Raw genomic sequence first — 16,270 nt, forward strand, 5'->3', positions numbered from 1 at the left:
CACTAGATCACAGTATCCATAACACAGTGCGATATTACACGTAACTTAAGCAACAAATACAAATAGCAGATGTTAGGGGGTGGGGACTGAGATGGAACCAAGATGCAGTCTGAAGAAGTGGGTCTTCAGTCTGTGTCAGAAGATGGCCAGCGATTCTGCTGTCCTCACACATGTGGGAAGTTCATTCCACCGCTTGGGGCCTGTACAGAGAGACATTGTGGTTGAGGAGTGACTCCATCGGGAAGGGACAGTCCGATGCCCCAAGGTTACAGAGCCTAGTGATCTGGCCAGTACAAACAGTTTGAAGACTGTAGGTATGAGGGGGCTGTCCCATTCACTGTCCTGTATGCCAGCACCAAAATTTTGAACTTGATGCAACCAGTAATAGGACACCATTGCAATGAGGTGAGGAGGGGTATGACGACTACATTTAGAGAGGATGTAGACTGCTGCATTCTGAATTAGCTGCAGGGGTTTGATGGCACAGCCAGAAAGACAAAAAAAGAGTTCCATCCTGTACAGTAGTCTAGGCATGAGAGGACGAGAGCCTGAACTAGGAGCTGCATAGAATACACAATGAGGTAGGGGAAGATCCCTTGGATGTTGTACAAAAAGAATCTGCACGTCTGACTCACCACTTATAAGCCGACAAGAGAAAGACTATTGGATGCCAAGCATTACAACAAGGTTTTTGACAGTAGAAGGTATTGGTATTGGTGAAATAGCTTGTAGAGTCTAGGTCGAGGGAGAGGTCTTGATATAGGGAGGACTTGGAGGGGATGTAAAGCATCTCAGCCTTAGCTTTAGCAAGTGGTCCACCATCCACTGTGAAACGTCCCTTCAGGCAAGCTGAGATGCGCAGAGACGTGTGTCGGATGACAGAAAAGACAGGAAAGGTTGAGTGTTGTCAGCATTGAAGTGTCATGAAAAGCCATTAGAGGAAATGACAGCCAAGAGACTGCATGTTCAGGCTGTAGGCACACAGCCTGTGGAGAGTGACAAATTCATCAGAGAGGAGACCAATGTGAGAAGGCTGGGAATGATGGTCCGCAGGAGAGGTGAAAGAATGGGATCTAGGGCACAGGTCACTGTGATGTAAGGAGTTGAGCAACATCAGCATCTGAAGATATAAAGGATTTAGAGAGTTGGTGAGTGTTTCCATTCGCTATGGACAAGGCAGACTGGGTCATGCATGCCTGGAAGAGGCCAGAAAGAATCAAGAAAAGATGACAGGAGAGAAAGGTGGATGCAGCGGAATCAGTAGAAAGTTTGGTGAAAGAATCGGGGTGGGAGAGAAGCAAGGACTGTGGAAGAGCTGAAGATGAAAGGTTGTGTATGTCACAGTGACAGAGATAAGAACAGCAGAAGGTCATGGAGGTGGTGGTAGAGAAGAGGAGACAAAGTAGTGGTCAGAGAGGTGGAAGGAGGTGACTTTCAGGTCTGAGGTGAGACAATCCCTCAGGAAGACCAGATCCAGTTGTTTGCCTAGCTGGTGTGTGGGAGGCAACTTCATTAGGGTGAAGTCAAAGGAGTGGAGCAGGGGGAGGAATCCAGAAGGTTGAGGGGTTTCTAGGTTAATGTTTAAGTCCCCCAGCAGGTTCAGGAAGTTCCATCCTCTGGGAAGGAGCTGAGGATAACATCCAGTACTTCATGGAAGTCAGAGTGCCAAGTGGTTTGCAAACAACAATGCACATTTTAAAGGGGTTAGTGACAGTTCCGGCTCCGGCATTAAGTTCAAAAGAGATGAGAGAAAAGGCGCAAAGAGAATTTTCAGGACTGAAACGAGCGGCACAGTCCACAACTGATTAAATATACCCTTCTGAACAAAAGCCTACCGTGCCCACTGCGAGCAGGGTTGCGTTCCCTAGAACTTCATGCCTGTCTGTGTGCTCTTAAATTTGAAGCCAGAGCTTACACCACTTATTGCAGCCTGATGGTTACCATGGAAACACCACTGGTTGCAAAGCACTCCTGTTGATGTCCTCACCCATCATTGGGTCTTCACTAATGTTCTTTTAAAAGTAAAATCTTTCAATGACATAATTCCTGTCGGGACTGTTTATTAAGCCAGTACTGACAGGGTGTTACATTCACCTTGTTGCTTAATTGTTGTTAAAAAAAAGTTTCAAATTAATTTCATATAGATATGGCAGAAAAAGAATTATGTAATATTTTTTTCATTCTTCTCCAATTAAGTAAAGCCAACTAGGAAATGAGGCATTATATGAAGCACTCCATTGCAATTAACAGAATCATTAAAAAATATATTCACAAAACCTACACCAAGCTACCTTATATATTCTCTAATGCTAATTGGAGTATGTGGTTATCTTGGTGGATAGAAGTGAAAATTTTTGACAGCACAATTACGGATTTCACTTCTTTTAGCTCATACCCAAGAGTCTATACATAAAGTGCTTTAGTATCTTTTCTACTGGCATGGTATATTCTGACTTTCGCAAGAAGTCTGTTTGCATGCACTCTATGGGTTTGCCCTGCTGATCAGGAACCATTATGTTCACCTAGATGAAGGCTATAGGCAGAGCTGATGAACTCCATGGTTGGTACAACTTAATGAAGTTCTCATTGTAAATTTCTCCTGCTACTAAAAAAAACATAACATGGAAATATGAAAAACATCAAACAATCTTTCACAGTATCAAATAAATGCATCTTAAACAGAATCCATCTCCCCCCAGCAACATTAAAATATATTTTTTCATGCATTTACTTCACATGTGAACATGTGTTCACATCAGTGTTAAAATGCTTAAGAATACCGGAATACAGAAAAAAACAAAAAAGGTCAGACAAAAGCAATCCAAATATATGACTGAAATGATTAAAATATATGACAAATATAATCTTCAGGGCAGCTTTCTGTATTTATAAAATGACTTTATTGAGATATTATTACAGAAAGTAATATGCAAGACAAATATTTGCTGGTCCATTCGGGAGTCCTGTGTGTTCTGTCTCATATTTTGTTTAATCACCCTGCGGGATGCCTGTGCTCAGCTTCATGACTTTGCATGGGGGTCACAGACTCTGAATAACTGGTAAAACCATGCTCTCCTCCCCAGTTCCACATTTTTATGTGGCTAGGCATCATCGGGCTTGTCTGCTGGAGGTCCGCAAGGCTGCAGCATCTTCTCCATGAGGTTGAAGCGCACTCGGGCCTTGCTCTCATTCTCAGCGATGGAGAAGTAGTTGAGCAGGTCAAAGTGGCCCATGTAGGAACAATAGGAGTCCCGATGCTGGTTCACCAGCCACTCCCATTTGCTGGTGTCTGCATGGCCCGTCCCAATGTACTTGGACTGCAGATGCTCCAGCTGACTGTGAATGTTGTAGCGGTCTGTCATCTTCAAGTAGAGCCAAAGAAACAAAGAAGAAACACGTCTTAGGACTGAATAGTAACAATTTGTGGCCACTGCACATTACGTTATGTATAAATACATATGTCACAGGATGAAAATTAAACATTCTAATAGCATAGCAGACATTTTCTGCAAATCAAAATTTCTGCTTTTCACCTCAGCTTTGATGAAAAAATGTCTACATGTACTTCACCCATGAGAGAGAGTTTTCATGCAAATATCAGACCTGACTGACTATACATTCACGACATACAGGCAGTCAAAGCTGATTTATGCCACCAACATTTTCATATCAGTTTGGGACCAATAATCAATGTTGAAATTATTAAGTCATTCTCTCTTTTTTTAGATGTCAGGTTAGCCAGCTGGCTGGTTAACATATAATACTTACAGCCTTGTATGTTGTCTACAATGTAGATTGCTAGTTAGCTTGCCATGTGATATGATCTGACATGGCAATAAAAATGGCTAGATATTAAATAGCTAGCTAAGTAAAAACAATGGGGAGGACTGGGATGGTATGCCATACAACCAAGGCAGATGGCATTCTGCAATATCTATACTGTGCAAGAGTGAAACCCTTTTCTGGGTTTCTGCAATGATCACAGGATTGAGAGTCAACGTATTGATAATATCATATTAATTTGTAATTTAGGCCACACTGTCACACAGACTGCAAGACGACTGCTGCTGAGTTTGTCCATGCAACTTGGAAATCATTTTACCATCTGAACAGGACATGCAACGTTTTATATGAAACCATAAGTGGCCGTAGATTATAAATGTCTTCAACCATAAATTGGGTTTTTCATAGTAACACAAGTGTAGACCATTTTCATACATGTGTAAGTTCTAAACCCAACGTGTTTGACCAGATCATGTCTGTTTTATCAACTGTGTCTTCTGTTGCCGTATTTGATTGTTTCATCTTGAAAGAAAAAGCAGACTTCAGTTTCTTACAACCTAAACGAATTCTCCCTTCGCGTCAGATCCAAGTTGATCTAATATCGATATCAAGATCTAGAGTAGAACAATACAGCATACATAGCATAACATTTTAGAAATGAGCTTTGAGACTACGGACTTATTTACAATAAATTAGTTTACGAGAGACTACATTAGCAAGTAGCCTAGCATTTATACACCCGTGAAAGCGTTTTCTATTGCACAAAGCCGAGAAAAACTGTTATAGTGTTATTATCATACACAAGTTAACTGAAATGCGTCAATCTTACAGAATTCATTACATTTTCACAGTGTCTAAGTTAGCCAGCTAACGTTTCCTAACGCTACTTCAAAAACTCAGCGCCTAAACCTATGCATTCCACAGAATCGAACTGTCTAACTGTAAATACCTGGATATTTTCATGAAAATGGACATTTCAGAGGCTAACCAAGCAACTGCAAATGAACCGAACTCGCTAAATGAAACACGTGATTAGTTAATCTAAGACAGCAGCAACAAATCGATGTTTTTAAAAGATGGCGTCACGGCGCTGGCTAGGTAGCTAAAAGCTAGCTACAAACTGCTTCGCTTTTTCGTTTGCTTAAGCCCACAAAATTGTTTTCAAGTGTTCGTGACTGCTCCCCTTGCCTTAATTAAACTAAAACACTACCCATCATTATCTACACAACATAATACATAACATCATACATTACATACATAACAGCATGACCAAAACCTACCACGGCTTATTTGCAGGTACTCGGTATGAATTCGTTCACTTCCTTTCTGAAGAAAAGCCGTGTAATACGAGTCGGGGGACGCGTCAAAATGGGCCAGCGAATACTTGTCTTGCGTATTTCGATGTCAGTGACTCATCGCGTCTCCGCGACCCTCACGGTGAAATAAGAGCATTGTTTGCCTGTTTTGTGCGGTGCGACATGATGAAACATCTTTGTTTTACGAGGCTGTGATGGAGTAATCGTTTTTTACGTTGCTAGAGCAACAAATGATATAAGGCACATTATACTGGCATGATTATAATTCCTTGCAGAAATCAGGACCACTTTTATTCCATTCTTGCTCCCTAAACCCTTTCTGGCAAATACCGAGGTTTCTTTATGTTGTTAAGTTATTACTGTGACAAAAGACATATAATTTGTCACACAATGGGGCTTTTTTTCTACAGTCTTGGCATAATTTTTTCCCCATCATGGCTCTTAAGAAATGCAGGTTCAGTGCTTTGGTGTAGGTCTAAAAGTACTTGTGTCAAAAATTAACTTGAGTTCAGCCTGTTGTTTCGAATTTCAGAGTTTGATTCTGCAATGTGCTTTCAAATGAAATAGTTTATTCAATTTTCATTCAGCTGATTTAATAGTATTTCTCTGTCAATTTCAGATGTTGACAATGATATCAATAGAAACCAATTTATAAAAACAATGTAATTAGTGAATTACTAATCCAATAATGCAGGTTATGTTGAATCCCAACAAGAACCATCATTGTCACATCACCAGTAAAAAGTCATGTAATAAGAAATAGGCTTACAATATTGCTATTTACAAAACTGAAAACACTTGGTGATGAAAATATTTTGGATCGTGAGAGCTTGTTTGTTGGTGCACTGTTTTCCTGTTTACGCTCAACCCCATGTTGTAGTCATGAATAATAGTTCACAGTTAATAATAATTTTAAACCAATCTAACTTTTTGTCCGAGTTCTGGGAGTACTTCAGCCCTGTAAGTCAAGGACTTGATTTACTTCTATTAAACAGAGAAATTCAGGACTTGTAGGGCTGTGCGATATGACGATATATATCGTGTGACGATAGAAAACGTCTATCGTTTAATATTACGCTCTCTCGTTTATTTCATTGTGTCGCAAATCACACTTTACGGCAATATTTTTCGTCATTTAGACGACCCTTTGCGTTCTTCCACACGGCAGGGATGCAGGCCGGAAATTTGCATGAAGGCAAGACGAAGATGGAGGAGAGTGAACGTGACAGAACTATAGTTGAAAATTGTTTTCTCTTTACCCTTTTGTATTTTATATATTAATATTTTATATTTTGTTACACGCTTAACCCTTTCGCACGTAACTTATTTTATGCTATGTAGTGCGCGTTACATTACATGGTTGGTTATGTTTTCATTAGCGTTATAAGCTTCTCATAGTTTTCAGTTAGCTTGCTATATTTTTAACCGTTAAATCGCTGTTTCCTCAAAGCTACAATTAGCTAGAATTGTTCCAGTCTAGTGTTTTAGTCGCAGTGGTTTTAGCATACGCTCTAAACGGCAAATCACACCGGTGCGACCGTAAGGGTTACGCCTCGTTTCCACACTGTTTTGTTTGGTGTCCGTAATTCAGTGTAATATGTTCAAAGCAAGGAAGAGGAGATTGATCAAAACGTAACTCTCACTCGTGTCGGTGTCATCATGAAATGAATGCAACGGTGAAGCAACCTATATTTATATGTCAAATGAGCGGCAATATAAAGGAGGGAAATCACAGTGGTAGAATGGGAGGGAGATAAAGTTTTCATATCAAAGTGATAAAGATGATCTGTATTTCTTAAGATTATTGGTTAAAGCACAGTGTTTATGTCGATGCAAAAGGTTGCCTGATTACGCAGGCAAAAATTCTTTCTTCAAAATATGTTTAATGAACTCTCACTTTTATTTAACTTCGATCGCTAATCAAGCAACTGAATTGAAGGAAATAGCCCGTTAGCTAATTTGTTTTCCAGTGCCATTAACTTCCTGGCACACATTGCATATGGTCTCTGAAATCCCCCGCAAAAAGTTAATTTTTTCAACGCGCTCGAAGGCAAATTCTGGACCTTAAAAAATGGAAGGAGGAGTTCCGCAAACACATCGGAGATCACGGAGGTTCCCATAGGAATGAATGGACTTCCGGGTGACTCGCATACGTACACAGAGCTATATGGAAACGAGGCGTAAATTGAAAATTTGCACAAAATTTCTAAATAAAAGGAGAAAATAATCAAATGTGAGTAAGTACCTTTTATTTGTCGAGTATATCATTCAAAATGTAATAAGAAATAGGCCTTTAAAGGTGGATGTAATTTCATGGTCTCACATGAAGTTTTTCGGACTATTTCGAAGGTAGAAAATGTATGTTTTGATAACCGGCGTCGATTTGTTCTGTGAAAGTATGCGTAGTGGATGTATGCGTTTTAAATGATGAAATCACAAACGATGACTTTGAGACCACATGGGTTGGTAGCTAGCTAACGTCAACGTTAGCCTTGGGGAGGTTGGTTGTAGAAGAGCAGATTGTTTGAAGTTAACTTTTTTTGGCCATTTAGCTACCAGAAGCCAAGAGAAATAAATAGCCAAACTAATGCCTATTTTATTCAATTTTGCAGATCGATGCTCGATTGAATGAAGTGTTAACGATTTAAAGAGGATTAGCTAAATGATTAGCTCTCGTTAATCATTTAGATGAGCGTAAAAAAATCTTTGAGATGTGTGCGATAAGTACAATATCTGACGTTGTTGTTTACAGGTTAAGGCTAGTTAGGAGATTAAAATTAATCAGTATGGACCGACATGTCCATGGGGCTAACGTCATGGCTAACGGCCCCCCTGGTAGCCGTTTCACTCTAACTTACATGAACCGTTGCAATGCATTAAGATTAATTGTAGTATAGGTAAATTTCAATTTCCTACGTTTCCTAAAATTAACTAACGCTTGAATTTTGGGAGGCGTCAGTTTTTTTTTTGTTACATTTCGCTGTATTTTTGATAATTCCGGGTAAACATGGTCTTAGTCTGGTAACTGTTGGGTGCCTTACGCTAACAGCCAGGTGGAACACTGCACGGAGAGGGCGCGAAAAAAGGTCCGCGGGATCACGCACTGCGTTAAAGTTTGTGTCCATGGAGGTAAAATGTGAAATTTATTTGTAACTCAAACATATGAATTTAAACAGTGAAATGAAATTACCATTGCACATGTAACATTTATCCGCTCCTTCAGAAAAGAGTTCATTACCAGTTTGTTCCTGACTAAATTCTGACTGACCACAAAACAGAAAGCGAACTCGGTAGCGCTAACTAATGTTACAATATGTTAACAAACGTTTTCTTCTGTAGCGTTAACATTTACAAATCGCTTAGGTTAAACGAGACAGATCCCGGTCACGCAGTGCTTGGATAAGTGAATTCCTTATATTTGTTCATGAATATACTGTGTTTCAGCTAACCGTAACGCGAACTTATGTTAACATAACCTGTGAATGGCGTTGCCATAGATGGACGCTAACAATGTTGTGGAAATTACTCAACGTTAACGTTAGCCAGCTAGCGAAACTGAAATTAGCTATAAGGTACAACTTTAAAACTTCGAGAGTACTCACCTTGAAAGTGAAAGCCGGGTTGGCAGATAAGCTAAACTAATACTGAATATTATAAGCTAATACTAAATAACCTAAACTATTAACTATACACTATGATTAAATATAAACACTAACACTAAAACTCTAAAAACACTGTTAAACTATCTATTGGAGGTATTTACAAAAAAAAATCAAGCTATATACAATAGACTACAATCTACAACAATATAAACTACAAAACTAACGCTACAAAATTACAGCTGCAAAAATACCAAACTATGCTCTAAACTATCGCCTCGCTATCCTCTGTCCACTTTCCAGCTCTCAAAACCCACAAACGCATTCTATTGTATCACAGAGCGCGAAAAATGGAAGATTAGACAGTCAAATTATTGCCATGTTTGGTAAATTAATAGTCCATTGTCTCACTTTAGTGTCTCATGTTAGTGATTCTTATTGCTCAACATCAAACAACACAGAATTATAAAGTGTATAGAAAATATGTGTAGGGCTGTTTAAATATGCAATTTAAGTGCGAAAATATTAGTGTAGACAGTGCAGGTAAGGAAGCAGTTTCTCTAGTCTTGGTGGGTTGATTCAGGTTGAGATAGAAACTGTCAATTTAACTATAGCCTCTGGTCCATCTGTAGTGCTGTCTGGATTTCTGGGTTTCTCATGGGTGTCTGTAGCAGTCTCTCAAACCATTTTTGAATATGTTGAACATTTTGATAGCTCATTAAGAGGCATAACTGCTTTCCTGTTTGTGAACTTGTAGTTGTTGGGATGCATCCTGTACCATATGTGTCGAATCTCTAATCCTCACAGTCTCCCACCTAGACAGAGTTGAACTCTTTGACAGATTGATTAAATTGAGTAATGCATTGCCTTGTGAGGTAGCAAGGATGCCTAGTTCACTTAATGAACTGGACAGATGGAAAGCCCTGAGACCACTAACCTACATGTTCCTCTATTACTTTCACATTGTCACTCACTCAAATAGACAAGGTTCCTGTAATAATTGAGGACTTGGGGCTAAAAGCTGGTGTTCTAAATGATGTCTACTGGTGCTTGCATAAGTACTCAACCTCCTTGAAAGTCTTAGAGATATTTTGACAACAGCAACAATAATAATAATAATAATAACATGCAGTTTTTGCTTTATTCAGCACTGGAACATCAAAGGTTTTTTTTTGTTAACATTGACAAATTATTCATAACTGATAGAGGTGCACTTGTACTATTGCATTTTTATAGCATTAAATAGCATGTTTCTGACTACATTATACATTGTTTACAAAATTAACAACAAATGAACACAGTGAAATAATAATAAAAAACACAAATGTAAAAGCTCTGATATAGATTTGGTGTCAAGTCATTAACTAATGCTTTAGTATTTACTAAGTATACTATTTTTAGTATTTACTAAGTAATACTATCTTTAGTATTAAATAGCACAAGATTTTAAATAGCACTTGTCTGTGCATATATAAGCCTTCTTTCTCTCTCTCTCTCTGTCTGACTCTCTCTCTTTTTATGAGGTAATGAATAGAAAACATGCATTATTATATGAATATAGAAAAGAACATGATTTTAATTTTCTTACCTTGTTCTCCATCAGAGATTGTGAAGCTTGTCCAGTGAAGACGAGGAAAGGAAGAAGGAAGCAGAAGGAATTCATTACAGGACGAGTGGCCCTGGCAGTGGGGGCCAAAATTTCTACCACGAGCTGTGAGATTTATTTTCCTACATTTTCATGTACATTTGCTTTAATGCTTTTATTTTATATTGCTTTTATTATTTTTTTCAGACATTTATGTGTTAATTGACTTTTTTGTCAGTTTGTTATTACTGTGTGAACTCAGGACATTGCTGCTTAATGTTCAGTCAATTTTCCCTGAATAAATAATGTTTGTTTTGTCTGCTTTTATTCCCCTGTAATTCAAGATTGTTAAAAAATATATATAAAAAACACATCTCTAAAGACTCTAAAAGTACTTGAACAAAATATTATGTCAGTAACCACTGATGTCCGCAACACGTTCTTTGCTGACCTGATTGATTCATGTGATTGTATGTGTGAGCAATTTTAAAATCTTTGTGTTGTAAGAATAAAAAAGCCATTGTAATGTTAGAATAGTTTGTGCTTTTATTTCTTTACTGTTCTTTCTGGTTTGTTCTGGCAACAAACATTTGGATATGTTTATATCAACTGAAGCCTGTGTAAGTATTACAAACACTAACTTAAAGTTCATTCAGACTTGTACCACTTTTCACTGATGCATGCAGACTGGGATTAATTTATTTCATTTCTAATGTCTTAATCTCTCATTTCATCTGGTGTGGGTAAAATGACTAGCAAGACTTTCTCACAACAGTTAGTCAATTATAAAAGGCTTTGTTTTTAATAGGTCTGTCTTGTAAAAGTGTAATAAGGTTGATCAAGGTGCTGCCGTGGAAAAGACGCTGTCAATGATGGTGTTTACTGCTATGAATGAGAAGGCTTGTATATGATGGGAAGCTTGGAAAACATGGAAAATTCATAGTTTGTAAAATGGAGAGCCAGCATTAGGAGGAGGAGCTGTATGTGAGAACACAAATGTCCGAATTAGTCGGACTGGACACGAGATGGACACCGTTCTGCCAGTTCCCTAGTACAAAGTCCGTCTCATGTCGGAGTGAGCCCATGTGTGAATAGAGCGGGCAACGTTACGGAGAATCCATCGCGAGCGAGTGGGCGTGTTGATGACGTTTCTATCTTTATCATGCGACTGGGGCGAAACCGGAAGAATACAAGCATCTGGTTCGTACGCTTTTCTGCGTGCCTGTGTACTGCTTTCCACTCTTTCGTTGATATTGCAGATATGTCCAAATACATGCTATTTTGAGTCCAACGATCGTTAAAGAGATAGTTAGCTATAAGTACACTGCCAAAACATCTCTTATGATGATTAATAACGTTGGTTAGTAGTTTATCTGGTTAGTAGCTAGCTAAGCTGTAGCTAAGTAATAGTGATAGGTATAGTGAGATAGGTGAATTTGTGACCTAACATTATATAGCGAACAGCAAAAACTTACCTTCCTGTTATAATAAATGTATAATTAGTAGTGGTGTAACAGATGGTAGTTGATCCCCCCTCCCCCACGCATGTGAAGAGCAGATTCAAGTTTAACCATAATAGTGTGAAATACAGTTTTATTGCCGCTGTTACCTTTTGAAGTACTAATTCCCTAATCTCGATGCAGAGTTGCAGTGAAAAGATCCAAGCGCCATTTTAAAAACTAGCAACTTTACTTAGCAGAAGCATTGCAAAGACGAAGGCTGCTTCCGAAATCGCTCACTTGTTCACTCACTCACAGTCTTACAATAAATTATTTTCTCGGTATAGTTTTATGTTTGCAAGTTTATTCGAACATTTGTATGAACATCTTTGTGTCTGTGCCAGCTAGCTAGCTAAGTGACTAGCTAGTTGCAACTTACATTAACCTACTAGCTAGATAATACCGCTACCTATCTAGCTATCACTAGCTAACATAAAGAACTAGCACCCAGCTTCATCTGTTCAAATTAGTTTAAACTAACGTTAGCTAGCTAGCTGGCAGCTAAGTCCAACGATCAAGTGTGAAATGTATATATATGCACTATATAGTGAATATGGAGCGATTTCGGACACAGCCTAAGACCAGCAGAACAAGCGCTCAACCATTGAGTATTGAATATTGTGGTTTTCATTTAAGACCATGGGCAAAAGTTCCTTGTTTTAAGTGTTCCTTCAGTCATAAGTGGAAAGCAAAGTTATATGTGTCTCCTTTTTTTCGCTGATCCGAAAAATGATCCGATCGGTGACTCAGAAACCATGATACGATCCGAACCGTGAGTTTCGTGATCCGCTGCACCCCTAATAATTAATAATAAATCATGTTACCGGTAGCACCATTTGGATGGCTATGTGTGATATTTTTTATAGGCTACCCAAAAGTACAATAGCTATGTTCGCCTTCTCCTCCTCTGTGCCACATTATGTGCCCGTACCACCGAAAGGTAACACGCTGAAATGAAAAAACACGAAAATACTTCAACTCTAGAATACTTTTCGTGAACTCGTCAATACTTTTCACTCCTGAGAATGCAAGTGGCGTCTAACTGGAAAATACCACGAGGAAATATAAATCTGGACGTTTCCAAACTCGCAATGATTTCACGTGACAATGTAACATACTACAAATGTAATTATTAACGGTCGCATACTGGGTTAATGAACACACTGAAAAATAGCATACAGTGTACAGTACATCCTTGTGTAGTACGCAGTACACAGTAGGCGGTTTTGAATACAGCCACTGGGATTTCTGCAGCGTACTTTTTGCGTCATGTTCTGTCTCCTGCACGCTCTACTCAGGCGCTGCCCCTCACCTAAACCAACCAGAATATTTCTAATATGTGAGAACACATCCGTCATGGACAATCTCCTGTTGTGTGCTACATGTGTGAAAGGGCAACTCCGGCCAATTTCCGGACCCGATTCGCCAGACATTTGTTAGGAGTTCATGTGCGAAAACGGCAAGTATAAACAATACACCACATAGAACTATTTTAAAAAGCTTTTCTGTGGAAAATGCATGTCTGTAATAGTCACAATAATATTTTGGAATGGGCACATACTATTATTTTTTTATGGAGAAGTGGTCCAAAATGAAATTCGTTGTTTCAATAGGATTTCTTAACATCTGTCCTAGGAATAGTGCTGTCTGTAGTGTACTGACATAAGCCTTTTCAAACTGCTCCATACTACACATGCTCACTACTGCCAACCAAATATTAATTACATTTCCACCAACATCCAGAGCTATATGATTGTGTTTTATAACAATATTTTCAAGATGGTATTGGATCTTATGGTTACAGCATCTTGTATTTTCAGGACAAATCCACACTACACTTGTATACAGCCAATGTTCACCACTTTTGGAAGTATGTAATGCAGTACATTAAGAAGGAATAGAAATTGTATCTCTACAGACTGCATAACAGGCATCAGGTACATCTCAGCATGAGTGACGCCCCTTAGATGATATTTCTACCAATGCTTAAAAACGCTGCAGCAGTGGCATAAATAATTAATACCATTTCAAAAACTGTGAAAGCCCACACATTATTTGCAGACCTCCCATTTACTCCATGGGAAATATTGTTTACAAACACAGTGTGTCTTCAGTGAAGCAGAGAGGAAAAGCTGCCTCAAACCAGGAAACCTTCCAGAGCAGTTTCCTCTGAGGTGGAAATACTCATTGTGTACTCTGGAAGAATAGGAAGAACTGGCATAAGGGCAAGTGTATAAAATTTGAGAGTTTGGGTTATTTAGTTAACTGTGGCAGAAGTTTGTGGTTTTCACACCAAATTGGGCTGTATTTTCCCAGTTGGTCCTGTTTTTTTCTGTGCTGCCAAGGATTTTTTTAAATTAGACCCCACAAACTGGGCTGAAGTCCCTAGGGATACATTAGTCTGTTTTAAATTTATTTATTTATATTTGTTAGACTTATGACCCTCCCCAAAAGAGTGAATGTGTGTTCCATGTTTGCCAGGAGATCATGATATTAAATCCAGCCTGGCACTACAGCCAGTTAGATTGATGAAAACAAAGTGCTATATCTTGTTTATGCAACTGGTGGTGTCTGCAAATTAAATTGAAATGATTAAGGGTAATAAATTTGTATTTCAAAAAATACTCTACTCTATTACTATGTATAACTTCAACAGTAGAATGTGCACATTGTAGCTTGTCCACACAGAAAGACAGGGAAAAACACTGTTTAGTAATTCCCTGCCCCTCCCGAGGATCCTCCTGTTGGAAGTGAAGCCATCTCACCACGCCTTGACATTTATCTCATGTACTCTCTTTATCCCCTACCTTAATTACTGTCGTAACTGCATCTTTCTTTGCTTTCAAACAGTGGTTTTCTTTGGATTTCTTTAATCACTATCACAGACAACTCCAGTATGTCTTATGAATTTTCCTTTGATTATGTCAGCCAAAGCCCTTGTTCATACCAATTATGAACAATTTATTCATTTAACCTTAAACCCATTTAACCTATTAATTGTCAAATAAGTTGATTACACTTTTTGGCAAGTACCCTTCACACAAACACACACACACACACACACACACAATGGCTACTGCTATCTTCATTATTGACTTCCCTCACATTTCCCCAGTAATAGTTTTGGCGTCCTGTCTGTCTGGGCACCCCCACATGCCAGCTCTCTTTCTTATTCAATTTCATTCAGGCATGTTGCAAGGCCAAATGTGTGACTGAACACAATATGAGGAACGGCATTATTTGATTTAGGGCAGAATCTAATTTGGATCTCTTTCCACTGTTGACTGTCTCCTGTCAGCTAATAGGGGGCTGGCCAGTTGCCACTGTTGAGGAACATTTTAACACACAGCCTATTGCAGAACTCAAGTAAAGGTATTTCTGCTTCATTTTTGAATGCTTTACCCATGTGTACCCACTTAAAACCAACCTGTTTTTTTTTTAGAATTGCTTTGCCTTTTTTGTTCTATGTATGTATGTGATTTGCATGCGTGTATTTACAATGCTGCAATCTCACCTTTGCAAAAGAATACAGACAGTAAAAGAAGCAAGGGCATAGTGCTCTGTTCTAATGCACATGCAATAGTCTTCCTGGAAGAGTAACTGGCTTTAGTGCAGCCCGGAACTAGTTAAATAACTAAATTGGATGGATATGCATTGAAGAATCACAGGATACATATTTAGTTCTAAGAATTGATAAAAAAATACTGAACAGAGGAATGTTCTGTTACTAAACAAAGACTTACTTGATCTTGCACATCCATGTGGGTGTGCATGTTAGGATTTTAGTACAAGAAGTAGGAAAAAAAAAGGTACACAAGGAAATTTTAAAATGTAAAAGCCAGAACAGAGCAGTGTATGCAACAGAGTTTATTTACATGGTTCAACTTCACAGTAATGTCAAAGGTTTAATAATGCACTTATTGTTTAAATAATTAATAAATAATAAACACCATTCAAATATGACTTTCATAATGTAGACAAGTCAAATGTGGTAAAAATACAAATGTAAAATTCAGATTTTTAAGGTTTTATCTGAGATATACATTCAGCAATGCTGAACACAAAGACATTAACTATAAAACCTGTACATTAAAATTTACAGGAATGATTTTCAAAGGACAGTCACTGCCTTTGTCATGACAGTAACAACCATGAAAAGGCATCCATCACTGACACCAATCTTGCATTCAGTGTAAATGGGACAGTACCTACAAGGTCACATTCATTTTTTAAAGTTTCAATAAAATGTGTTCTGTTTAAAGCTGCCACTGTCCAACCATCCACAAACTGAAAACAAACAAAAATGTAAATAATGTAAAGACTACAGATAATGTAATAACTTTTTTGTAATGCAATACATTTTGCATTTCATGTAATACTGTCAATAAAAATGTAATAACTTACCAAATCACTTTCTTACATTGTCTTGTTCATAACAAGTGTCATATGTGCCCACACATACATTACTGAAATATAGATATTTCTTGC

The 16,270-nt window shown here is 38.3% G+C and overlaps 1 protein-coding gene across 1 annotated transcript; it reads right to left on the reverse strand.

The window, feature by feature from the left end:
* Positions 1 to 2,941: 2,941 nt before the first annotated feature.
* On the reverse strand, positions 2,942 to 5,138 carry sf3b5 (splicing factor 3b, subunit 5). Its single transcript, XM_036549700.1, has 2 exons — positions 5,064 to 5,138; positions 2,942 to 3,362 (listed from the first exon to the last, which is right to left on the reverse strand). The coding sequence occupies exon 2, from the start codon at positions 3,360 to 3,362 to the stop codon at positions 3,102 to 3,104; it is 261 nt and encodes an 86-aa protein (XP_036405593.1). The 5' UTR covers positions 5,064 to 5,138; the 3' UTR covers positions 2,942 to 3,101.
* Between the last annotated feature and the right edge of the window lie 11,132 nt (positions 5,139 to 16,270).

The sequence above is a fragment of the Megalops cyprinoides genome, chromosome 1, assembly GCF_013368585.1.
Source record: "Megalops cyprinoides isolate fMegCyp1 chromosome 1, fMegCyp1.pri, whole genome shotgun sequence".
In the NCBI taxonomy this organism is placed as follows: Eukaryota; Metazoa; Chordata; class Actinopteri; order Elopiformes; family Megalopidae; genus Megalops; species Megalops cyprinoides.

Excerpts from the sequence above, each read along its gene's own strand:
- sf3b5 (XM_036549700.1), bottom strand. The coding sequence starts at position 3,362 with ATGACAGACCGCTACAACATTCACAGTCAGCTGGAGCATCTGCAGTCC.